This window comes from Vipera ursinii, assembly GCF_947247035.1.
Source record: "Vipera ursinii genome assembly, chromosome: 1".
NCBI classification, from domain to species: Eukaryota; Metazoa; Chordata; class Lepidosauria; order Squamata; family Viperidae; genus Vipera; species Vipera ursinii.
The window spans coordinates 66,540,480-66,565,819 of NC_139512.1; the positions used below are offsets into that span (position 1 = coordinate 66,540,480).

A 25,340-nucleotide genomic window follows, 5' to 3' on the forward strand; every position below is an offset into this window, starting at 1 on the left:
TCAAGCAGAACCTATACCATCTCAGACAAATGACTGCCTAGCCCAGGGGTGTCAAACTCAATTTCATTGAGGGCCGCATCAGCATTGCGGTTGCCCTCAGGGGGCCGGGTGGGTATGGCCAGGGTGGGCGTGGCCTGGGTGGGCGTGGCTAAAGTGCATATGGCCTACTGGGTGGGCGTGGCCAGCTCTACATCGTTCACATCAAGGGTGCCTATGGGGACCTGGGCAGGAGTGGGACAGATCTGAGGGTCTCTGGCAGAAGGAGGGTCTCTGGGCCAGGGCCAAGGTAGTGGGGGCCGTTTCCTCACTGTTTCCAGGATGGCTTTGCGGGCCACATAAAACCACTTTGCGGGCCGGATCCGGCCCCCGGGCCTTGTGTTTGACATGTCTGGCCTAGCCTCTTCTTAAAAACCTCCAGTGACGGAGTCCCATGATTTCTGTTCGCAGATCTGGTTTTTGATTATCAGATGATTATGTGAGCCATCAAGTTGGTGCTGGCCTCTAGAGACCACTCACTTGGATTTTCTCCAAGACCACTAAATGGCAGTTAATTACTACTACTACTACTACTACTTCTCCTCCTCCTTCTTCCTTCTTCTTCTCCCCCACTCCTTCTCCTCCCCAGCTAGGGGTCCTGTGGGAATTTGCAGCCCAGATCTGATAGCCCTCACCCAACCTTAGGTTTGTGGTAGCATCATTCCTGCCGTCCAAAACAAGTGTGTAGCTTAAAGAGGAAAAATTAGACCTTTTTGCTTAAAATTCTATGCTAATCTTCTCTGTATCGTTCCAATTTTAGTATATGTGCTGCCGAATTTTGCTTAAAATTCTAGTCTTGGGGACAGACAAATCTAGTTTTGCCTCATCCAAATTCCAGAGAAATGGGAGAAGAGACATCTCCCCCCTCCTCTCCCCAAGAACAGGTGATGAGAGTTTAACTGCCTTCTCCAAGTGGAACTCTTTCATTTGGAAGGGGGAAGACATATTCAGGCACCCAGAACGGAGGTGGAGGTGAAGTACTAGCTTACTTCAGTCAGAACAGAGCTGGAAGAGACCTTGAAGGTCTTCTAGTCCAACCCCTTGCTCAAGCAGGAGACCCTATCTGAGACGTGTGGCTGTCCAGTCTCTTCTTAAAAACATCCAGTGATGAAGCACCCACAACTTCTGAAGGCAAGCTGTTCCACTGGTTAATTGTTCTCACTGTTAGGAAGCTGAAATGGTGGTAGACCTTGTTACAATTGCATTGTTGTTGTTAGTTGCAAAGTTGTGTCCAACCCATCACGACCCCATGGGCAACGTTCCTCCAGGCCTTCCTGTCCTCTACCATCTTCTGGAGTCCACGCCTACTGCTTCAGTGACTCCATCCAGCCACCTCATTCTCTGTCGTCCCCTTCTTCTATTGCCCTCAATCTTTCCCAGCATTAGGCTCTTCTCCAGTGAGTCCTTCCTTCTCATTAGGTGGCCAAAGTATTTGAGTTTCAACTTCAGGATCTGACCTTCTAAAGAGCAGTCACGGTTGATCACCTTGCAGTCCAGGGGACTCGCAGGAGTCTTTTCCAGCACCATAGTTCAAAGACCTCAATTTTTTGGCGCTCAACCTTTCTTATGGTGGGAAGCACACCCAAAGGAGAAAGGATACACATATTGATGTGTTTCGTTCTTTATCTTATTATTGATTTCATGCTACATTTGATGTTGCATTTATCAATAAAGTGCCCCAATTTTAATTACCTGCACAAAAGAAATAAGTTATTTTTTTTCCCGCCTCCGCTGTAAAGACAGCTTTTCTAGGGTACTTTGGGAATTAAATCCGGCACTGACCGCAAAGCACCAGGACGCAAAAGTTAAACAACTCAAGTGCCGCGGATAGGGTAGGCCACTTGAAGCGGGTAGGGACAGCGACTATGACTCTTTCGCTTCTCATAACCGCGTCGTACGGTTCCTTTCCATTCCTGGCATTTGTAAAACACACCTTGTGGGAGGACGTGTGCGAGTGCGAGTGCGTGCAACACGCGAGGGAAACCAGCGGTACTTTGCACCGTTCCAGGAGCCCAGGGGAAGGCGGGGCCAAGCAGTTGCAGAGCCGAGAGAAACTTGCTTCCCTGACAGGTCTGCGGTTTGCTGGGGTGGATCTTCTCCTTTCCCACCCCCCCCGCCTTCTTCTTCTTCATCGGCCGAATTTGGCGAGAAATTCCCAGCTCTCGTTGAAAAACAAACCAAAGAGGGTGAGAGAGGCGAAGGGAGAAAGTGTGAGAGAGGCGAAGGGAGGAGAGGCGACGCTACCTCAAAACAAACAGAGCAAAGGCTCCGTGTGGGAGGGAGGGAGGGAGCGTGCGGGGCGGGCCCTTTACGCACATTCCAGACTCCTCCTTTCTCCCGGTTGCGTATGCCGCCCGAGAGCAGCAGCGTGGGGCAGCCGCGCCATCTACCCATATGGGTCATGGTTGAGGGGCGGTTAAGCAACTCGGGCGCTTTCCCAGGGATGATGAGTCAGAGGACGGCGGGATCGGCCTGACGGGGCGCGGGCCGGCCATGCAGCGACAGCCCGAGCCCTCTTCAGACGCCTGCTTACCGGCGCGGAGGTGCCAGGAAGAGCAGTCGCCCGAGCGCTCCGCTGCTCCGGACTCTTCGCTTGGGCGGCCCGGCCCGCTGCACCCTACGCGGCGGCCACAGCGGCGGCAGCGCTAGCGCCTTCCCTTTCCCCATGGAGTCCAGAGAAGCCCAGGACAGTAGCGGCGGGAGCAGCCCGGAGGTGGGCCGGAGGAGGCAGCTGAGCGTGGGCGAGCTGTGCTCGCTCTTCGAGGCTCGCTGCGCTATGGCCAGCCGGCAGCTGCCGGAGCCTGCCGGGAAGAGCTGCCGGCCCCGCAACGGGGTGCTGCAGGCGGTTATCCCGCAGCTGACCGTCACGTCGGAGGAGGACGGCGGAGAGGCGCAGCGAAGCCCTGCCCTGCTGCCTTCGACGGAGCCCAACGGGGCTTGGCTGACGACGGACAGTTCGCTGCACCTGCTGCAGTCCTCCAGGCGGCTCTCGACCTCGTCGCTCTCCTCGACGGGCTCGTCGTCGGTCTTCGAGGACTCCGAGGATGACTTGCTGAGCGACACGGAAGGCAGGAGTCAGGGGATCGTTCACTTGGAGCACGGCGAGGAGACGCACCAGGTACCCGACGGCCAGGGAAGAGCCGGGAGACCGTGGCCGGAGCGAGGCTGCTTCTTTCTGCCTTAAGAGGGGACGCCGACGGGTTTTGCCTCGCTTGCCCTCGACGGCCTTTTTGCAAATCCCTTCGAAGAGTGTTAGTCGAGTTGATTCGGAATGGTGAAATACTAACCTGGTTAAATCGAGGGCTGGCCGGGCATTTTTCTTTCCTGGGCATTGCAAGATGGGGGCGCGATTCCCTTTCCCAAAGGAAGGCCTTTTCCCCGGGCAGTTTGAGGGCGGAGGGGGGCTTCCTTTCGGAGAAGCTGCGCCTATGATTGCAGGTGAAATCCAGGAATAGCCGTTTCGAAAGAAATGCCACGTAGATTCTAACTAAGTAGGAGAAAGATTACCTAGAAGTGTGATAAATTTGAATGCAAGGTTTCCTCTCTGTGTGGCATGTGTGTTGACTCAGGGGGGAATACCACACCTGTAGTTGTCAGATGTTTCACTCTTTATATGTCAACTGCTTAGGGAAACCACTTTCCTTAAATGTCAGAGTATGCAAAGCAGATGGTTTCACAGGGGACCCTGGTGGACACAGCACTTGTGGAGTGGATGTACAATTTGATTGACAATACTGTGTATTTGCAGTAAGCTTTTCCCTCTTAGAAACAGTTTGCATGGTCAATCTGTGTGGCTTTCTCCTTCTTCTTTTGTGTGTATAAGTCAACATTTAGCAAATGTTCTCTGCCTCCTTTCTGCCTGGAGCATTTGATGGAGCACAGAGGTTTATCCTACTAGTATAAATTGCAGGTATATCTCAGAAGCGAGAATGCTAAGAAAGAGTAGGGATTTTGGTTTTGAAGGGTCCCATATTTAAAATGCTTAGGTTCAAGGAGTCTACGGGCAAGCCAAAACTTGATGTTTTGGGTGCTTTTTTTGCTCTGTGCCTAGAACAATCGTAGCTGTTTTGTTTCAGGGAGAAGATTTGAAAGAGGAGCAAGAAAAAGCCAAGAACACTACATAGCACAGAGAGGTTACTGGGAGAAGGGTAGAAGATAGACTGATGTGATATATAATTCTATCACATTGGGATGTTGGTGACAGTGGATTGAGGGAGGGAAGGTGCTGGAAGATGGATGCTGCTTATGCAGACCTGGAAGTTCCTGAGGGAAGAATGGGGGCAGTGGACACCACACTTGCTCTACTTGCCCATCCAGATTTTGTTTAATCCCAAATGCAGAGAAAGGAGTGGTCCAGCTTTTCGTTCCTCAAACCATGGCTGATCTTGAGCAGTCTAGTACAAATGTCCAAAATTTCTGAGTTGGAAACACAATGCATGTCCCAACACACGAACGCCCCTTTATTGGACTAATGGCTCATTCTAGTTTCTAGCTTCAGTTGTAGCAAGAAAAATAAGCTGGATGTCTTGTAAATGTTAGGAATTTTAAAAACTGAAAATATATGTGAAGTACGTCTAACGGTAAATTTAATAAATCCTAATCAAATCCTAATCACAGAGTCTTATCTGTTATATCTTCTAGAAGTTGTGGTCTTAGAAACTGAATGCATAAATAAGAAATTATAGAGATAATCATGGACAGCCCAGTAGTTTTACCTGTAACTTTTTTTCCACTTGATGCTATTAAGAGGTTTCGCAACTTTTTTTCTCTCACTCTCTTTAGTGTTATCTTAATGTACAAACCTCCTTTAAAAACCCAAAGATCAAAACAAACACAAATGAACAATATAAACAATACTCCTTTATAGTTCAAACAATGAAAATGTATTTTTAATAAACAAAAAAACTAACAAAAATTGAGCCTCTTCTACAAGATACTATTCACTTGAAACTAGTGTAGATTTATTGCAAAAATGTACAACCAAAAGATTCTTCACACCTTCTCTGGATTCTGTCTGCATCACCCCACGGGAGTTTGGGAAACCCTATTCTAGATCATTGGAAAACTTTAGAGGTTTTGATGCCTCACTTAATATACCTATACACACACAGTATTTTACATTACACATAAATATTGCTTTAAAATTAACATGAAGAAAAATAATATACGTTCTTCAGCATAAAAATGTTATTCTAAAAATCATGGTCTTTGAGAAGAGCTCTTTGTAACTCGGAAATCTGAAAGGAAAATGGCCAGTTATACAACACTTTATAATCACAGACTTTAGGCAGGAATTTATTTGCCTGTTCAAGAACGCAACCCTGATCCATTTGCAGGAGATATGCTTGATTTTGCCAGCCTTTCGATCAGCTACTCCATGAGCATCAGAGACAATAGCTCCAAAACCTCAAAGCCAGAAGGTTTGGTTTAATGCCAGTTCAGTTCAAACTTTTTATCAGCTAGGTATTTAAAAATGTGTCCATTCCCCTTGTGTAAGATAATAAATAAAAAACAAAGAATTATTTTAATAATGGAAACAGGTGATTAACACAGTGACTCTTCAAGAGTTGTCATTGTTTGCACAACAACTTTAAGAACTGATCACAGAATCTTTTTGCAAAGTTGAGCCAGGAACGGCTGTAACTGTTTCCTAAAAATGTGAATTATTTGGCATAAAATTTATGAACCTGAGAGTGTTTAGTATTTTTAAAGTATTCTTTCAGTTTTTAAGACAAAAACAAGAGGAAGGCTATAATGCTATTAAGAAAACATGTCTTTTAGCAGCGTTATTTTTGGGTGTGGGTGTGGGTGGGAGAAATAGTAAGAAATTTAATTTTAATTTAATTTTAATTTCTGTGTAGAAATTAAAACTGTCCAGAGCTTCAGGTTCAGTTTCAAAAAAGCAGCTTTGGAATATATGTTAACGCAGCCATCTGTTTGAAGCTTTTTAATGCATCTATCCTTTTTCTCAACTTTTTAAAGCTTCAGTTGTGCCCACATGTAGTCCAAAGCTCTGTTTTGGAATTGAATCTAAACCTCTAGGCTGGTGAAAGTCTAAAGACATTTTAGTTTATGTTATATCTTCCATATAACCAGTTCTGATCCTCATGTGCCATGTTTGAGAGACATAGCATGTGAATGGGATAATCCTGGCTGAGTTTGGCAGCGCTTTCAGTGCATGCTTTCCCCAAATGTCACAGTCTCAGGGACTGCTGCCAGCATTTAGCCATGGCTGTCCAGTTCACATTGTCTTCCTTTTCGTATAGACCCTTTCCATTCCCCTTTTGGCATACAATACCTGAATCCTTCCTGAGCTAATTAACTTCAGCTTCCTGTTTTGACAAACTCAGAAACAAATCCTGACTGTCGCAATCCTTGTAACATTTCTTTAAGGTAGGCTTGTATTCTTATTAAAGGTGTAGTAGGAATTGATTGAAATGGTTAATTTAAAAAGTTATTCCTTAACTCACGCTTCCTAACTGGATTTGAAGGGGAAACAATAAATGGTAGTCTGCTGTGAATCAGGAAAGAGGAGTTACAAGGGGAGAAGGGAGCACTTCAGATGATGCTTACACAACTCACATCAATAGATGGAAGCCAATCAGTTTTACATAGCTATATTCCTCCATGGAAATGTTTAAGATAAATATCAACAGGAGAGTTGAGAAAGGACATTGGTTTACCAAAGCTTGGAAAATAGGCAGGCAGACTTACTTTTAATATATCCAAACATGGGTTCATAGAGTCAATTCAGAGCATTCCTGCCTCAGGTAATTGTTTATGTTTCTGTACAGAACCCACCTCACATCTATTCTCAGGCATGACTAAAAGCATTGTATTCAACTTATTATATGGTCCGAAAGAGAGTATTATCCAAATGATTGGCAAAACCTCTAATAATACACAATACGTTAATACAACAGTTTTCATACATTGGTAATTTCCAGTCTGAAATTAGTAGACATCTTAGGAGTGCAAATCCAGTGTATGAGTTTCGGTGTTGCTGTTATGTAATGGAATGCTGTCTCTGAAAATTTACTTTGCATATCTAGGGTGGTGCTTCTCAAGCTTGGCAACTTTAAACTGTATGGAGTTCAACTCACAGAATTCCCCAGCTAGCATCTTCCTGTCTAGGAGTTGAAGTCCGTGCAGCTTTAAATTGCCACACTTAAGAAACACTGATTTAGGGGTTAGAAGCTGAGTTATGTTTCTAGATATAAAAATAGGAGTTTATAAATCTTTTATAACAGCTGCCAGCCATTTTGTAACTCTGTCATTATTTGAATTTTTACAGCCTTTTGAGTTGCATTTGGAATCTGATATAGTATTACTATTAGATTAAAATACACTTAACAATTGATTGATCAGCTGGTATTCTAGTGTACAAAAGCTTCATACTGTGAGTGTGACTTGTTTGGAAAGTGCTGGAAAGATTAGCCCATGTGCTTTACCCATTTTGGCAATAATACGTTCTTAACAAATCTGTTCCTGCAGCTAAGCAGGTGCTCTTATACACAAAGTCAATTTTTAAAAGAAGAGCAAGCTGTTAGTCATAGTTTTTATGGAAGCCATTTAATGTGTTTATTATAATGGTTGAAATCTGTTTTCATTAGCAAATTCTCTTACCTGCCATAGTGAGAGGGAGATTGTCATCATTCTGCTAAGGAGAGATGACCTGACATATGCTAATAGAAGCCCACAAGCTGTTGTCATACTCTCAGGTTGAGTTAGAATAAGCCTGGGCCACCTTTTATAGGTAGTCCTTGACTTACAATGGTAGTGAAGCCTGCCCATTATGATTGTAAGTCATGACAGTTGTAAAGGGGGGGGGGCATTACGTGGCTGACCCAAGTTTACAACCTTATCTTGTGGCAGTTGTTAAGTGAACCACCATGGTTGTTAAGCAAACTCATGGTTTGCTGTGGGTGGGCCAATTTTGCTGAAAAGTGGAAATAAACTCTGGTTTTCTAATTCTAAATTACAATTAGCTTGCCCTCCCCCCACGAACCTAATCTGAATTGAATGCTTTTTTAAAAAAATTCAGCAGAAGGCAAAAGGGAGCTTTCATACGAGCCAGCAGAGTCTGTTCATCTGGTGAATCTAAGGTCCAAAAGAGATGTAACTTGGGAGATCGGTACATAGGATTTCTTAATTTTTCTCCCTAAAAATGTCTTTTTTGCAATAGGAAACCCCAACACATGTTGTAATGCATTCGGGACTTCCACGTCCTTGCAACCTTTGCAGATAGCATATTTGGGGAAAGGGAGAGCCACTTTCATTGCAGATATGGCAGAGGGAGAAAGATTTAAATCTCTCTAGAACTGTGAACTGTAATCTAAATCTTTAGTAACTCTTGTATGTTAATCAACTTAGTTTGACCCATGTGCAACCAGCATTCATTATTAAAAACAATAATTAATTCAGGTGAGATTTATTCTTGAAATAAATCCTATTTGAAATAATTTACTAATTCCAGAGTCGTTCAGCATTCAGCGTTCCTTTCCATCTCTGTGTTGGTGAGAAAATACAGTCTCAGTCTATAATGAATATGTGCCATTTTTATGGATTATCTAGTCTAAACAATTAATTGATTAAACTCTGATACACCAACCCTTACCCTAACTCTAAAATGTTGAACAAATTTACTCATGAATTAAACTGAATAGTATAGAAATCAATAATAAAGTTGCTGTGATTGGCAGGTGGGCCCATGCAAAGTGAGAATAAGGTTGGATAGTGGAGTCCTTGGTGCTCTCTGGTTGTTGCTTTGTCTAGGATTGGTCTAGGATGCTCACAGGTGCTCTGTTGGGAAACTGTGAGCATCTCAGACCAAGTCAAATCCAAAAAACACTAGAGAATTCCTGGAAACCTGATATTCAGCAAATCAGCCATTAACTGGCACATAAATCATATTTGCACACAATTCAAAAGAGACAACAAAAAGATCAGAACACATCCCTTCCAGCAGCTTACACCCAGCTAAGCAGGAATTAACTCCAGACAAACAAGCAGAAAACAACACCCAAATCAAGGAACTACCAAGGAGAAATAGATACCATATCAATACTGGGAGGTCAAGCTACGGTATATAAACAGGGATCAAACCCCATACTCACTAGCAGCGGTGATGTTACATGATGTTACCAACCAGGCTCAGACATCATCAAGAACTCCACAGTTCAGACTTGATCTACCTATATTCTCTTCTATTGTGTTTGATCGTTTTACTTTCCTTACATAAGTGTGGATTATATGACAGTTCCCTATTGTTTATGCCCGCCCCCTGAGACTATTCCTCAATTTTGTTATTGTTAGCTGCGAAGTTGTGTCCGACCCATCGCAACCCTATGGACAACATTCCTCCAGGCCTTCCTGTCCTCTACCATCTTCTGGAGTCCATTTAAGCTCAGGCCTACTGCTTCAGTGACTCCATCCAGCTACCTCATTCTCTGTCGTCCCATTCTTCTCTTGCCCTCAATCTTTCCCAGCATTAGGCTCTTCTCCAGTGAGTCCTTCCTTCTCATTAGGTGGCCAAAGTATTTGAGTTTTAGCTTCAGGATCTGGCCTTCTAAAGAGCAGTCAGGGTTGATCTCCTCTAGGACTGACCGGTTTGATCGCTTTGCAGTCCAAGGGACTCGCAGGAGTCTTCTCCAGCACCATAGTTCAAAGGCCTCAATTCTTTGGCACTCAGCCTTTTTTATGGTCCCAACTTTCACTGCCATACATTGCAACTGGGAAGACCATAGCCTTGACTATACCACTTTTGTTGACAGGGTGATGTCTCTGCTTTTTAGTTAAAAGACCTTCAATGGCATTTCTTCATTAATCCAAAGAAAGAAAGTCAAACTATTTGGTCTAGTTACAGCATGTTTTGTATAACCTTAAATAGCTAGCTTACTGCCCAGATTAGTTGAAGACTAGTTCTGATTTAACACTTAGCAAATTTCACTTCAGAGAAAGTTTAGCATTGGGTCTCAGAATCTGTCATCTGTTTTAAAGTTTTAAAACAACTTTAAAAATCCACTAGATAAACAATAAGATTTGTGATAAATCTCACTTTTTCAAACATAGGAAAAGAGGGAGACTTCACTTAAGCTGATCTTTATTAGTCTTAAAAAAGATTCTTACATACTATTAGTTGGGATTCTTTTTGCTTAAGGAGATCAGTCCTGAAGTAGTACTGTAGTCACAGGAGTCAAAACCACTGCAAAATTGTGATATGTTCTTTGGTATTGATGTTCCTTAAGCGTGGAAAACCCCACTAAAATTATGTATGCCAACCCTGGCTACTATTAACTAGAGAAATCCTTAAGCTGATTTGTATTATGGTTTTGTTGCCAAGATGAAAAAGAATTTTCCAGTACTTTTCAGATTTTTTTTTTCATTTTATCTGTTTCCATCTTTCTTATATTGCCTGAAATTATAGCACCCACACATCAAAACTGTGAACTAAAAGTAGCAGTCATTTCAGTTGAGAAACAGAAGCAGATTACATAAGCTAAGCATGCAGAAAATATGTATATTTTAAACTGAAATTTCAGGGAAAGTTTTCTAATGGATTTTTAAGTAGTGGATAAAGATCTGACTTTTCACACTGGATTGACAGAAGTATCTGTGAACTCTTATTATTCTCTATTGTATAATGCACATTTCTCATGTTGTGATTTCAGAATATATTTGGGGAGAGGGGTTAGTATTTTTTTTCCCAGATGGTTCTTTCTTATTACAACTTGCCACTTGACAGCCATTTTTGCTCTATATTTTCTCCATTGGAATTCTGTCAGCATAGTTTCTAGTTCTTTATCTTTTGGTTCTTTCATATTGTTTTTTTTTCTCACAAAAAAGCTCATTCCATACAAAACAAAAAGGATTAGAAACCAGAATAATTAATGTGTCTTCTCCCCTTTTATTATTATTTTACATTCTTTCCATTTAAAACAAATGCAGTGTTCCTCTGTAGTGTAAACTTTGTTTACAACAATGCCTTCAATCCCATAAACACTCGAATATGGCTGCAGCAGTGTTTTGCTTCAAAGAATGCTCAATGTTTCATTTTTTTTAAAAAAAGACAAGGATAAATAGTGAAAGTTGATAAAGAAAGTCCAAGGTTGCTTCATTTAAAAGTAATCAGTTTGAAAATAAGAAGTGTGTGTGTGTGTGTGTATGTGTGTGAGGGATCTTTTCATATATATGAAACATGATAAACACTACAAGTCTTTGGTGACCTTCTACTTGTGATTTGTTTTTAGGGTAATCAAAAACAAATCAGATTGTTGGACATGCTGCCAAAGTTTTAACTATCAGCATTCCTCAGCCTTGTGGCCTCAAGATGTGTTGGATTTTACTCCTGTAATTTCAACTAACCTGAATGAACTCAGTTTATGTTTTATTTGCCAGTCTTATTAAGCTTATTATGTGGCTTTCAAAGTTAGTGTGAAAAAAACCCTTTTGATGGAATAAAGATTAAATAAAGTTCAAAGAATAAAGATTCCTCTTGGAAGCGGCAGCCAGACAGGATTAACTGGGAGGCACCAGTCTAGTTTTGCACAGTATTCTATGTCTTTGGTGAACATAATATAGTAAAACCTGTTTATACGGCATAGTGTATCTATTGCAACCTTCCCAAACCTCTGATCTTGCAGTGATGAAAACTCCCAGAATTAGCTATAGTTGTTGGAAAAATTCAAGGAATTGTAGTTGAACACATGGCTTGGGGTGTATGTGTGTTATCATGTTGAGTGGCTTGATCTATTTCTTTTTAAATAAACTGGGTTCATTTGCATTATGGCATGTTTATGGATATTGTGCTTAGTTTCTGAGATGTGCTATTTCTGCCCAGTATTTGCATATTTGCCTATAGGAAGCCTCTGTTAGAGTATATGTTTGAGTAACAGAGTAATTGAGCCCAAAATTTATGTTGCTAAGTGAGAAATTTGTTAAGTGAGGTTTGCCCCAATTTACCACTTTTCTTGCCACATTGGTTAAGTGAATCACTTCAGTTGTTAAATTAGTAACATCACTGTTAAGTGAATTTTGCTTCCCCATTGACTTTGCTTGTCAGAAGATTGCAAAAGGTGATCAAATGACCCTGGGACACTGCAACCATCATAAATGTGAGTCAATTGTCAAGCATTCAAATGTAAATCACATGACCATCGAGATGTTGCAATGGTCATAAGTCACTTTTTCCAGTGCCATTTTAACGTTGAATGGTCACTAAGCAAACTGTTCTAAGTCGAGGATTATCTGTATATGAATATGGGCTATATATACCTATGAAAACATAACTATTGTATTGAGAGATCTTTTGAATTGGTTTTTTTTGAACATATGGTTGTTCTTCTGTTCATTTCTCTTGGTGTCTGCTGTTGGGAGATATAGTGTCATTGAATAAAATGTTTTCCTTTAATTTTTATTGAGAAAAACATTTTGTATGAGTAGCTATAACAATTGCCTTTAGGAGAAGAATAATACTTTCATAATCCTGTTTGTTTCTTCCCATCTCCCATCCACCTTTCCTCTTCAAAAGCTGTACTCGTGTGATTGTGCAATTCTGTACAGTGTGTTTCGCTTTGTATTATAGCAAGTAACAACAACAGCAAAAAACCACAAATATTGATCAACAGGAGGTATTACTTTAGGACACAAAACTAAGGAGAATAACGATCAGGCCTCAACCATCTATGGCAGAAGAGTAGTTCACTTACATTTCTCCTGTGCATCTCCACACACCACATGTACACGTGTATCTAACAAAATATATGATAGCTGGTGATCACTGTGTTAATAGAAAATGCAGGGACATGTTGTCTTAGATCAGACATGTCAAACACAAGGCCCGGGGGCCGGATGCGGCCCGTGAAGTGGTTTCATGCAGCCCGCGAAGCCATCCTGTAAACAGTGAGGGAACGGCCCCCACTGCCTTGGCCCTGGCTCAGAGACCCTCCTCCTGCCAGAGACCCTCAGATCTGTCCCACTCCTGCCCAGGCCCCCATAGGCACCCTTGATGCGAACGATGTAGAGCTGGCCACGCCCACCCAGTAGGCCATATGCACTCTAGCCACGCCCACCCAGTAGGCCACGCCCACCCAGTCCACACCCACCCGCCCCCCTGAGGGCAACCGCAATGCTGATGCGGCCCTCAATGAAATTGAGTTTGACACCCCTGTCTTAGATAGATGTCTTGGGTCAATTAGTAGTAGTCACATGACCTGATATTTACAGTCTCCATGGTATGCATTTCTTCTACCTGACTGTAGTGCGGTCTTTATCTCTTGTTTGTTTGGTCTGCAAGACTGTAAGATGCTGAGAGTGAGATGAAGAAACAGGAGGAGAACAAGACTTAAGTTCTGTTAATGCCAACGGAGTTCACTTGCATAGTTTCCTGATCTCAGCGACACACTTGCTTTTGCCCAGCATGTATGAGGCTCCATGCTATACTCTGGGGAAAAAATGCTTACGGTATTTATTTATATTTATTTATTTATTTATTTATTTATTTATTTGTTTTTATAAACCGCCCTTCTCCCGAGGGACTCGGGGCGGTGTACAGAGGAAGGAAGGTATACAGATTGAACAATAAAAAACAATAGTAAAAACAAACTGGGACCCCAATTAAAGCTATCATGCCAGGCCGGACTGCTGGAACAGGAAGGTTTTTAAGTCGCGCCGGAAGGTGCGGAGGTCGGGGGCCATCCGGATTTCGGTTGGTAAGCTGTTCCAGAGGGCTGGCGCACCCACTGAGAATGCCCTCCCCCTGGGGGCCACCAGCCGACATTCCTTGAGCGGTGGCACCCTGAGGAGGCCCTCTCTGTGGGAGCGCACAGGACGGTGGGGTGCTGACATTGGCAGAAGGTGCTCCCGTAGGTAGTCCGGACCCATGCCATGTAGGGCTTTGTATGTCATTGTTAGCACCTTGAACTTCACACGGAAGGCAACCGGAAGCCAGTGCAGTGCACGGAGGAGAGGTGTGATATGGGAGTATCGGGAGGCTCCCAAGAGTGTCCGTGCCGCTGCACTTTGCACCAGTTGAAGCTTCCGAGTGGATCTCAAGGGCAGCCCCATGTAGAGAGCGTTACAGTAGTCTAGGCGAGAGGTCACAAGGGCATGGGTGACTGTACGTAAGGCATCCAGGTCCAGATAAGGCCGTAGTTGGCGAACTAGTCGAACCCGGGAGAAGGCCCCCTTGGTCACAGCTCCTATGTGATCTTCCAGGGAGAGCTGCGAGTCTAGGAGGACACCCAGGTTGCGGGCCCTATCAACAGGGGGTAGTAACTTGTCCCCGATGTTAAGCGATGGGACGTTCTGAATATCCTGGCTTGCCGGTACGTACAGCCATTCAGTCTTGTCCGGGTTCAGTTGAAGCCTGTTCCTCCCCATCCATTCCCGGACCGCTTTCAGGCAGCGGGACATCACGTCGAGGGCATCACTGATATTGTTTGGAGTTGAGATAAAAAGCTGGGTGTCATCAGCATACTGATGGTACCCTACTCCAAAGCTGCGAATGATCTCACCCAGCGGTTTCATGTAGATGTTGAACAGGAGAGGCGAGAGGACCGACCCTTGAGGGACTCCGCAAGCGAGAGGCCTCGGGGTCGACCTCTGTCCCCCTGTCAGCACCGACTGCGAGCGACCCTGGAGAAAGGAGGAGAACCAACGCAGAACCGTGCCTCCCACTCCCAGTCCCCTGAGGCATCGCAGCAAGATACCATGGTCGATGGTATCGAAAGCCGCCGAGAGGTCTAATAAGACTAGGACAGAGGAATGGCCCCTGTCCCGGGCTCTCCAGAGATCATTCATCAGAGCGACCAATGCCGTCTCCGTGCTGTAGCCCGGCCTGAAACCCGATTGGTACGGGTCTAGATAAACCGCTTCATCCAGGATCTGAGGAAGTTGGTGCGCCACCACGCTCTCAACAACCTTCGCAAGGAAGCGAAGATTGGAGACAGGACGAAAGTTATTCAAAGAGGATGGGTCCAAGGTGGGCTTCTTGAGGAGAGGTCTCACCACCGCCTCCTTCAAGGCGGTGGGGAAGTGACCCTCACTCAGAGAAGCAGAGATGACCGCTAGGAACCAGCCTCGTGTCCCCTCTCGAGCTGCATAGGCCAGCCAGGAAGGGCACGGGTCCAGTAAGCATGTGGAGGCGCTCAACCTTCTCATAATCCTGTCCACTTCCTTAGGAGTTACAGGATCAAATTCCTCCCAGATGACGTCGACAAGACTGTCCATGTCTTGTTCTTCCAGCTCAGCCCAGTTGGAGTCCAGGCCAGTTCGAATCCGAGCAATTTTATCCAGCAGATATTGACCGAATTCCTCGGCTCGACCCTGCAAGGGTTCCTCCCTCACCTCTTGGTTTAATAGGGAGCGAGTCACCCTGAACAAGGCAGCCGGGCGATTATCTGTGGACGCGATGAGGGTGGAAAAGTAGTTGGATTTTGCCACCCTTATCGCAGCGAGATAAGACCTGGTGAGGATTCTTAGTCGCAATCGGTCGGATTCGGATCGACTGGATCTCCAACAGCTCTCTAGGCCCCGTCTCCGACGCTTCATCTCCCGGAGCTCCGCGGTGAACCATGGGGCTCGCTGGGATCTGCGCCGGGTCAGAGGCCGCAAGGGTACAACTCGGTCCAGAGCCTCCGTGGCTGCCTTTTCCCAGGCTTCCACTAAGGCATCCGCCGAGCTGTGAGCAGGGAGTGCATGTGTGTCCCTAAGCGCTGCCTGGAACTTATCAGGGTCCATTAGGCGCCTAGGGCGGTACCATCTGACTGGCACCGTGCACCCACGGTGGGGGGTGGCAAAGGGGAAGTCTAGCCGCAGGAGGTGGTGATCGGTCCATGACAGGGGCGTAACAGTTGTGGCACCCCCACCGATATCATCACGCCACCGTCCAGACAAGAACACCAAGTCTGGGGTGTGGCCTCTCTCATGAGTCGGTCCAGAAATTATTTGCGACAGGTCCATGGCCGCCATGGAAGCCATGAACTCCCGAGCCAGTTCGGACGATCCTCCCAGGGACGGTAGATTAAAGTCGCCCAAGACCATGAGTTTTGGGAATTCAACCACCAACCCTGAGAGGACATCGAGTAGCTCGGGCAGGGCCGCCGCTGCACGATTAGGTGGTAGGTACGCCAGCAGCAGGCCCAACTGCGCCCCTGGGCCGTATCTCAGTAGGAGAGACTCACACCCGACCATCTGAGGGACGGTGGTCTCTCGCGGGCTAAGGGATTCCCTGATGATAACTGCCACTCCCCCGCCCCTCCCATGGGCCCGAGGCTGGTGCAGCACCTGGAAACCTGGCAGGCAGAGGTCAACCAGAGGGACACCACCCTCTGGGCCCAGCCAGGTTTCCGTGATGCAAGCCAGGTCCGCATGCTCGCTCTCCACTAGGTCACGAATGAGGTGAGCTTTGTTAGCTACGGACCTTGCATTCAGGTAGACCAGCCTTAGCATGGGAGGCTGCACACCTTCGCTCCCGGGTCCTCCGGGGGAGTACAGAGGGTCGGAGCGTCTCACCGCTTGTACAGAGCGGAGATGACACTCCCGGTGATGATACGGCCCTCTGTCTGTGCACCTTCTGCCGTTCTCCACCATCCTGGGAATGGGATGTTTGTCAGTACGCCACTGGGTATTATCGGCGACTGGTCCTCGTTGTACACTGTCGTGAATGGTCGTAGGCCTGGCATGCGTTATGGTGGCTGGAAGGCGTGCCTTTCCCGCGCAACCATAGTCTTCTCCCTCCCCCCTCCCTAACCCCACAAAAAACTTAACTAAGAACTTAATCAGGGGCCTCTTGTTGGGCTTATGCTGGAGGCCCCTGACCCTGCCCGGCCATCTCTCAGAGGCCCAGTGGTTGGGCCCGTCATCGAGATTGGATGTAGTGCAGGCGGGTCGCACCCAGGAGAGGGGGGAACCCCTGAGGGCGTGTAGTACTGTGCTGGAGTATTGAACGAGCATAGTCACAAGGGGTTCCGGGAAGGCAGTCCCCTGGATGGTGAATTTGCAGGAGGGTCGAGTCAGGTAGGTGGGTTTCTGGATCGTCGCCCTGCCACTGCCACTTGGCCGGGCGAACCCCCAGAAGCAGGCCACTCCTCATCCTCTCACGATGGGTTGTGTCTCTGCTTCCGGGGGTGGTCCAGAACGTACTCTGGGTGAAGCATACCCCATAGAGCTCTCACCTCTATGGGGTTGCAGGTGTAAGGCCAAGCCACTCTGCCACCGTGGCTTGCACCCAGGCCCGTTATGTCCTGTGGGGAGAGAATGGGCAAGGATGGTTGAGAGTGGGCAGAAGGCAAGATGGAGGGATTCATTAATAGGCGTCAGCTCTGGTGGTTCAGCCGCCAAAACAGTTCCCTCCCTGATCCTCTGGGCGTTGTTCCCGGCCGCAGCTCCATAGGCCCCTATTGGTTGGGGACCGTCCGGAGCGTGGCCTGTTCTTAACAATTTCCCATTTAAAATTATTTTGGGGAAGCTGTTCTGAATTAGTGTTTGTCCTCAAAGCTTGCTTGATCAAGAGATCTGTATAAATGCAAAATACTATTCCTTATTATTTTATGATGACAATTAGATGCGGATATGCCATGACTTCATTGTCTAATTGAGGAAACAGCACTTAAGAGCTTTAAACACTTAATTTCCCTGAAATGAAGTGGTACCTGTTTAAATCTGAAAGAATGAATCACTTCTCAATTCCACCAAAACCCAGTTGGGTGTGAAGAGAAATGCACTTTTTCTGTGCTGTAAATGAAGAAGGGAAAATTGAAATCAGGGCTGAAAACAATAGAAAAACAATCAAAGATGGTATTTAGGCATGTAATTCAGGAATTTGTAGTGCTGAACTTGACAGTTTCCCTTCCCCAGAGGGAGAATCACATGTGATTCATTCTGGATTTGACTAGCTCTCATCTAACCCTCCCCTTGCAGTGTGAGGCTAAGAAATGTTATTTTTATTTTATAAAACCTTTGGCACAAAGTAATATAGGAGCTATCATTTTCAGCTTAGCACAGCTACAGAATTTAACAGAATTTAATGAGCTACAGAATTTAACAGTTCTACCCCACCATTAGTGGAAACATCTGATCAGGCTTTAGCAAGTTGTTACTGAGCAATTCAGGATATTTCTGTCTCCCTTCCCATAAGATAAGTTGGAGTAAGGGTGGAACCCAATAGATAAGTTGGCAGAAGTAAATATAGGGTGTGCCTTTAGGACTTGTTTTTAATGAGCTTTCTCAGAAAATTCTTGGGAAAAAGAAAAGAAGTTTTCTTTCAAACTGCTCCAAGAAAGCTTAGAAAGACTAAGACAGCTATGAGATGAGTCCATTACTTGCATGAACTGATACAAGACTTATAGTCCTGTTTAGTTTGTAGATTTAATTTAGAACACTAATTATTCAGAGGCCCAGCGTTTCTAAGAAAACAATTGTCTGATTTCACGCTAGTAACATTATAGCATTTAAAGATAATCTGATTGTGTTTAATTTCAGGACATTATTACTTTAATTTTGTATTGGGGCAACACTTAGGTGGCAGAGCTCTAATGTCATACTCCATACAAACAAAGCCATTAAAAAAAAATCCAGATCCTGGTAACAGAGTAGTATAGTATAAAAAGGCAAAGTACGTCTGTGTCAGTGGCTGTAAATGTGAAGGCTGCATTTCTCAACCTGTGTTGAAATCAGCATGCTCTGAATATGAGCGGGATAATGCTCTTACAAGGGACGCGGTGGCTCAGTGGGTTAGGACGCTGAGCTTGTTGATCAGAAGATCGGCAGTTTGGCGGGTCAAATCCCGAGTGCCGCGTAACAGAGTGAGCACCTGTTATTCGTCCCAGCTTCTGCCAACCTTGCAGTTCGAAAGCACGTAAAAATGCAAGTAGAAAAATAGGGACCACTACGGTGGGAAGGTAACAGCGTTCCGTGCGCCTTTGGCGTCTAGTCATGCCGGCCACATGACCACGGAGACGTCCTCGGACAAGCGCTGGCTCTTTGGCTTTGAAACGGAGATGAGCACCGGCCCCTAGAGTCAGAAACGACTAGCATGCATGTGCGGGGGAACCTTTACCTTTACCTTTAATGCTCTTACATCTGTGCCCTTCTTGTGATCTTCCATTAAAAAAAACTACTGTAAAGGATTCCTTAAGACAAACTTAGTTCCTGGTCCTTGTAGATTTCTCAGCATGCTTTTCGACAGCTCTTTCTAATCTGCAACCTTGGGTGTTTTTGTTAGTCTTTACAAATCTTACCCAGATCTAAAACTATTTAGCTATTTTTTTTGGAATCAGCCAAGGTTGCCAGGTCTACCATCTGCTGTAAGCAAGCTGTCCTATCACATCCCACTCCGTTTTTTAAAAGCCAAAAAGCTGAGTGAATCCTTTTCAATAGCATGATTAACATTCCTGTTGCCTCCCTTATTTCAACAGCTTTTGTCTGAGTTCACATATCTGCAGTTGAAAAAAAAGGTGCTAGATTGTGGTAAACTAAGACATTCTTCATCCCTCATCTGTATCATCTCTTAGGCCTTTTGGAAATTTGTTTTCTTTGAGCTTGGCATTGACATGAGAGGCCAGATCAGGAAACCTTGATGGGTTCCTACTATGTTACAAATCTGGGAGATAAACAGTCCTTTGGAAAGAAGAGTTCTATTTTTGGGATACTGTATGTTATTTTGTTGAATGAAAACAGGTCTAAGAGCATTTTTTTATTATTAAATAGTTTTACAAAAACAAAATTTTACAATATATCCCCAAATCCCTCCCACCCCAAACCCGCCCACTTCCCCCCCCACTTCCCAGAGCTAAATACAGGATTATAGTTACAATAATCATATTCTAAATAAAAATTATGCATAATATACAATTAACCAAATTCATAATGTGCTTTAACTCCCCTTTAAGATAAAGCATTTTTACTCATAACTACACATATCTAGTTGTAAACCCCACAGAGTTTTACCTATGGATAAGCGTAAACTGGATTTTAGTTTAAAGTATGTTTTTCCTGAATTAAATTGTGCAGGCAAGTAAAACCTGTATTGATTTGGAATTTAAGCATGAGATTAACTAACACATAATATGGCGTATTAGTAATAAGCCCATAAATAAACCCAAACCTTTGCGATTCCCACTTCCCTGCAGTAATAGAACACAGAATACAAAATAACAGAGTTGGAAGGGACCTTAGAGGTCTTCCAGTCCAACCCCCTGCTCAAGCAGGAGACCTTACCATTCTGGACAAATGGCTGTCCAATCTCTTCTTAAAACCTTCCAGTGATGGAGCACCCACAGCTTCCGGAGGCAGGTCGTTCTGCTGACTAATTATTCTAAATGACAGGAAGCTTGTCCTTAATTCTAGGTTGGATCTCTGTTGGTTAAGTTTCCATCTGTTACTTCTGGTCTAGCCTTCAGGTGCAATCTTTGTTCCTATCTTTTGGTTCCTCTTTTTGTCAAATATTTCATTGATTTTTATTATCGTTACTAGCTTATCAATTTTAATCTAATGCAGATTTAGTGATACTTTAATATTCAGTGTTTTACTCTGTTTTGCAAGCCATTTTTGTAAAAGCTTGACAAGAAAGTATGGGATAATAATAATGAGATTGGGATCTGATTGAAGAGTGTGTTGTTAGAATAAGTAAAAATATATATTAACACTGCTATTGATCTGTGTGCTGTGCGGCTGAATGGCTTTAACTATTAACAATTTATGGATTTTTAATGTTGCATTTTCTTATTAATTGGCTTGTGAACAGCTCTGGAATATACTGTGTAAAGAATACTATAGTAACCTTTTATTGCATCTAGATCTAGAATATGATGTAAATGATTACCCTAGAATTTTCCACAGTGAAGTAAGTTGAAAAGGAGTGAATATAGGTCATGACTACTGTCTTTAAAAAAAGGGGAAAGGAAAAATACTCATGCTATTAACTCACCCAAAATATATTGAAGTAATTTGAAAACATCTTATGAATAACCAAATTGCTAAATTTAACTTTTTAAAATATGCAACCTGGTTAGTTTAGAAAATACTGGATTATTATTTTGATTAGAGGTAAACTGTACAAAATAGGAAGCAGGGTGAACCACTTTCCTATTAAAGAACCTCCTTCTAGCTAAATAATTCAGAAGATGACTAACATTGTTACACTGGCTTATTCGATACTCCTTTAGAGGCAAGCTGTTTAATAAAATAAAGCATACAAGAACAGCATTTATAATGTATTGTGAAATGATGATGCTGAGTTTAATTAAGGAACCCTGTGATGTTTTTCAAAATTGTTTTCCTGGAGCTGGATTTGAGCCAGGGTGCAGAGACCAGCATTCACAGATTATTTTTTTAAGTGTATGCTTGGATGCCAGATTTAGGTTCAGATTTGTCTACTGATTAGAATATGAATTTCACAGCTCATTATTGAAAAAGGCAGGAATTCATATCCAAGATATGTAGCATAAATTGTGATTTAATTATATAGCTGGGCAAAGTGCACAACAGCCTTTCCTGTTTTACTCAGTCTCACAGTTGCCTTGTGAGAAGAATTTTTGGATAGATTGGCATTTTTTTATTTGTTGTGTGTTTGAATTGTGTATTTATCACTAGTTCAGAGCTCTTTAGCCAGCAATTTATAGTGGATCTTATTAGGCTAAGTATTATAGCTGTGAGGTCAGAGATCTTTGCCACAATGAAACTGCCAGGTTCTGAGTAGTTATCACCCAAATGCTCTGTGACATTTAACAATTTGGATCCTGTTTCCAGGAAATGCTGAATATCATCCTGTTTCCAGGAAATGTTGAATATCATCCTGTTTCCAGGAAACGCTGAATATCATCCTGGAAACTAGTTGACAAAGATTTACCTAGTTATTTCTCAGGGTAAGGGTGGGAGTATACTTCAGTCATCTCTAAATAGAGAGAAGAGGTGCTGACTGGTTGAAATTTTCTGGGTGTAGCTTTTGAGTAACATGGTCTATCTAATAAATGGTGAAGGGGGTCCCTCTGAGCTCCAGTTCACATTAAATGTTTTGTAATTGTAGATAGTGAGAGTGAAGTAAGATGATTGCAGTTTGGATTTGAAACATGTTAGACATTATTTGTTAGTGAAATGGAAAGAATGGGAGTGTAGCCAACGTCAGACTTTCAGTGAGAACTTTTCCAAAGAGGATAGAAAGAACATGGGTTTTGTTCTTCTAGAAACATAAATGAGTTTTATTCTTCTAGAAACAAAAAAAGTTTCTATTATTACTCTTGCCTAAGAAGTTTTCTAAAACTTACACTTTGATATTTTTTTCATGGGAGCTCATCCCTTCCCTGTCTGAAACTGAAATTTATTTTATTTATTTATTTTATTTTAATTCCATTTATATCCCGCCCTTCTCCGAAGACTCAGGGCGGCTTACAAGCTTAGCAGTAGCCTTCATTCTATGTATATGCCTGCTTATTAGGGCTTTCACACACACCCCAAGCAGCATTATTACAAAGTCAGCTTAATTGCCCCCAACAATCTGGGTCCTCATTTTACCTACCTCGGAAGGATGGAAGGCTGAGTCAACCTTGAGCCTGGTGGGATGCGAACCTGCACTAATTGCAGGCAGCTGGTGTTACTTAAGGAGGCATTAGCCCACTGCTCCACCAAGATGACCTCCAAGGTCCCTTCCAACTTTATTATTACTATTATTATTATTATTATTATTATTATTATTATATAGGTGCTTTTTCAGGAGGCAACTGGACTTTGTTGTTTTTCTTTGAAGCTTCTTGGAATATGAAGTGAAAAGTCTTCAAAGAAAAACAAAGTCCACTTGCCTCTTTAAAAAGCACCTTCAGGACAACTATGACCTGGACGACTGAGAGTCTCCATAGACATTCAGAAATATTGCACAGATGTGGTCTGTGGAGATTCTCTGTCATCCAGGTGTTGGTTGTCCCGAAGATGCTTTTTAAAAAGGCAACTGGTGTTTGTTTTTCCTTGAAGACGTTTCGCTTCTCATACAAGAAGCTTCTTCAGTTCTGACTGATTGGTGGAGGATGGAAGCAGCCATCTGGTCGTTAGCACTCTTTCTGAGAGTCATTGAGGCCACTTGGAGGTTTATCTGTGCTCTCAGGGTCATCTGAATAGTGCAAATAGGTGTGGAATCTTTTTGGAACCGCCCGAAAGGACTGTATTTTAAACAGGAGATAGGTGGTGTCATATCCCCTCCCCCTCTATTGAGAGAAGGGTGTTCAATTTTAATGTAGATGGTCTCTTTGACCCATCTTTCAAACCAGTCATTCTCTCTGTCCAACACAATATACATATACACTTCAAACTAAAAAAAACCAAAAAACCCTAAGGCATGTTTCTCCACCCTAAGGATGAAATACCCAGACACAAACCAAGCAATGTGATATTTGCAGTACAATGCAGTGAGACATGTGCAGATTTGTATATTGGAGAAACAAAACAACTACTTCACAAATGCAAGGCACAACATAGGAGAACAAAGCCATCCGGACAAGATTGAGCAATCCATTTGCATTTGAAAGACAAAGGCCACTCTTTAGAAGACAGCATAGTTCACCTTCTGGACAGAGAACCCTCCAGTGGCCTCAGTGACTCTCAGAAAGAGTGCTAATGACCAGATGACTGCAAGAAATACAGATCCTTCCATTCTTCACCATTCAGTCAGAAGTGAAGAAGCTTCTTGGATGAGAAGTAAAAATCTTCAAGGAAAAACAAAGTCCAGTTGCCTTTTTAAAAAGCACCTTTGAGATCACAGTTGTGGGTTGATGGGCTCATTATGTTCTCTGGGAATCTTGAATTCAGAGTGAAATGCAAGGATTATTGCATAACTTAAGAAAACAAACCCTAACAGAAATGTAACCTAGAACATTGGGGTTTTTTTAAAAAAAAAATTGTATTCATAAGTTGTCTATAAAAATATCTGAATATGCACTACACAAATCGAATAATGCAAATCAAAAAGTCCAATAGTAAAATCATCCTGGCCAAAAAAAAAAAACTAAAAACAAGAAAAACAGATACAAAGCCAGTGTGATAAAAATACAGTCTTGTAAAATACAGAAAAAAACGAGCTGGGACCAGGCAAAAAAAAACAAACCAATAGTTAAAACAAATGCCTTGTGGTGCCAAGCAGAGATGGTGCAAAATAAGCAGCTTTCTGAATAATACTGTGCATAGTTGATACAGTCTGGAATCTTTCTATGGTATTTGGCAGTGTTCCTGGAAAAGGCACAGAATGAGCAAAGCTTAAAAAGAACTTTGTAAAAAGCCCTTGTGTTTAAGGCTCACTAACCTTTTTCCATTTTGGAGATGTATGTATGTGTGTGTATAATATGTATATATATACATCCATACACATATACATACATGTGTAAGTTTTTTCCGGTCAGACCCGTCTGGTGGATGCACCTTTGGTTTTGAACTGCTATGTTGCAGTTCTATTATTATGATCACTTTTGCCTTGCAGCTCCAACCTAGGAGCGTTAAGCAAGGCTCAAGTCCCTATTGCAATACATTATAAATTCGAATTTCTTTTTTGCTGTCAAAGAGTTAAAGAGTTAAGTGGGAAACTAGAATAACTATTTCTTCTTAGCTCTCATCAGCTAGCCATACCCTTTGTGAGATTCGAACCTAGGCAGCCTGCATGCTAGGCAGCTGTATTAATCTCCAGGCCACCGGCTCTCCTCCCCTTTTTGTCAGCCATACATACATACATGTACACACACACACACACACACACACACACACACTGTGTGTGTATATATATATATACACACACACATATATACACATACATATATACAAACACATATATACACACACATATATAATACATACATACACACACACACACATACATACACACACAAACATACACGCATATTTGTAAGTGTATAAATGTGTAGGTATATATTTCTATTGTGTATGTATGTATATATGTGCACACAAACACACAAATACATACATGCTCATACACCAGTTGGGCCTCTTCTACAGCAAACTGAAAAGAACAGTACTTTTGGAGTGAGCTCTGTTATTCAGAGCAAGTACGTTTGTGATTATCCACAATGACCTGGGAATAGGTGTCACTGAATTCAAGAGGGTTTTCTGCAGAGTACATATGCACAGGTTTCTCATGGAGCCCATTCTTTGCTTTTATAATAGCATTCCTTGGATTTTATATCTTTTTTCATTTTACATTCTGACTTTACTGTGACCAGTGGGTGAATGAGTGCTGAAGGAAGATTATGTAAACTGTAATCTTAGAATTACTGCAAAACAGTAAGTACTTTTGGAAAAAAAATTGTAAAATT

At 43.1% G+C, this 25,340-nt stretch overlaps 1 protein-coding gene across 1 annotated transcript in view; it reads left to right on the top strand.

Moving 5' to 3' along the window:
- The first annotated feature begins 2,399 nt into the window (after window positions 1–2,399).
- ITPKA (inositol-trisphosphate 3-kinase A) overlaps window positions 2,400–25,340 on the top strand; it is a 62,796-nt gene continuing 39,855 nt past the window's right edge. The window contains exon 1 of the mRNA XM_083365943.1: window positions 2,400–3,154. Coding sequence (XP_083222069.1) covers window positions 2,702–3,154 — 453 coding nt within the window. The 5' untranslated portion in view covers window positions 2,400–2,701. The remainder of the gene's footprint in view (window positions 3,155–25,340) is intronic.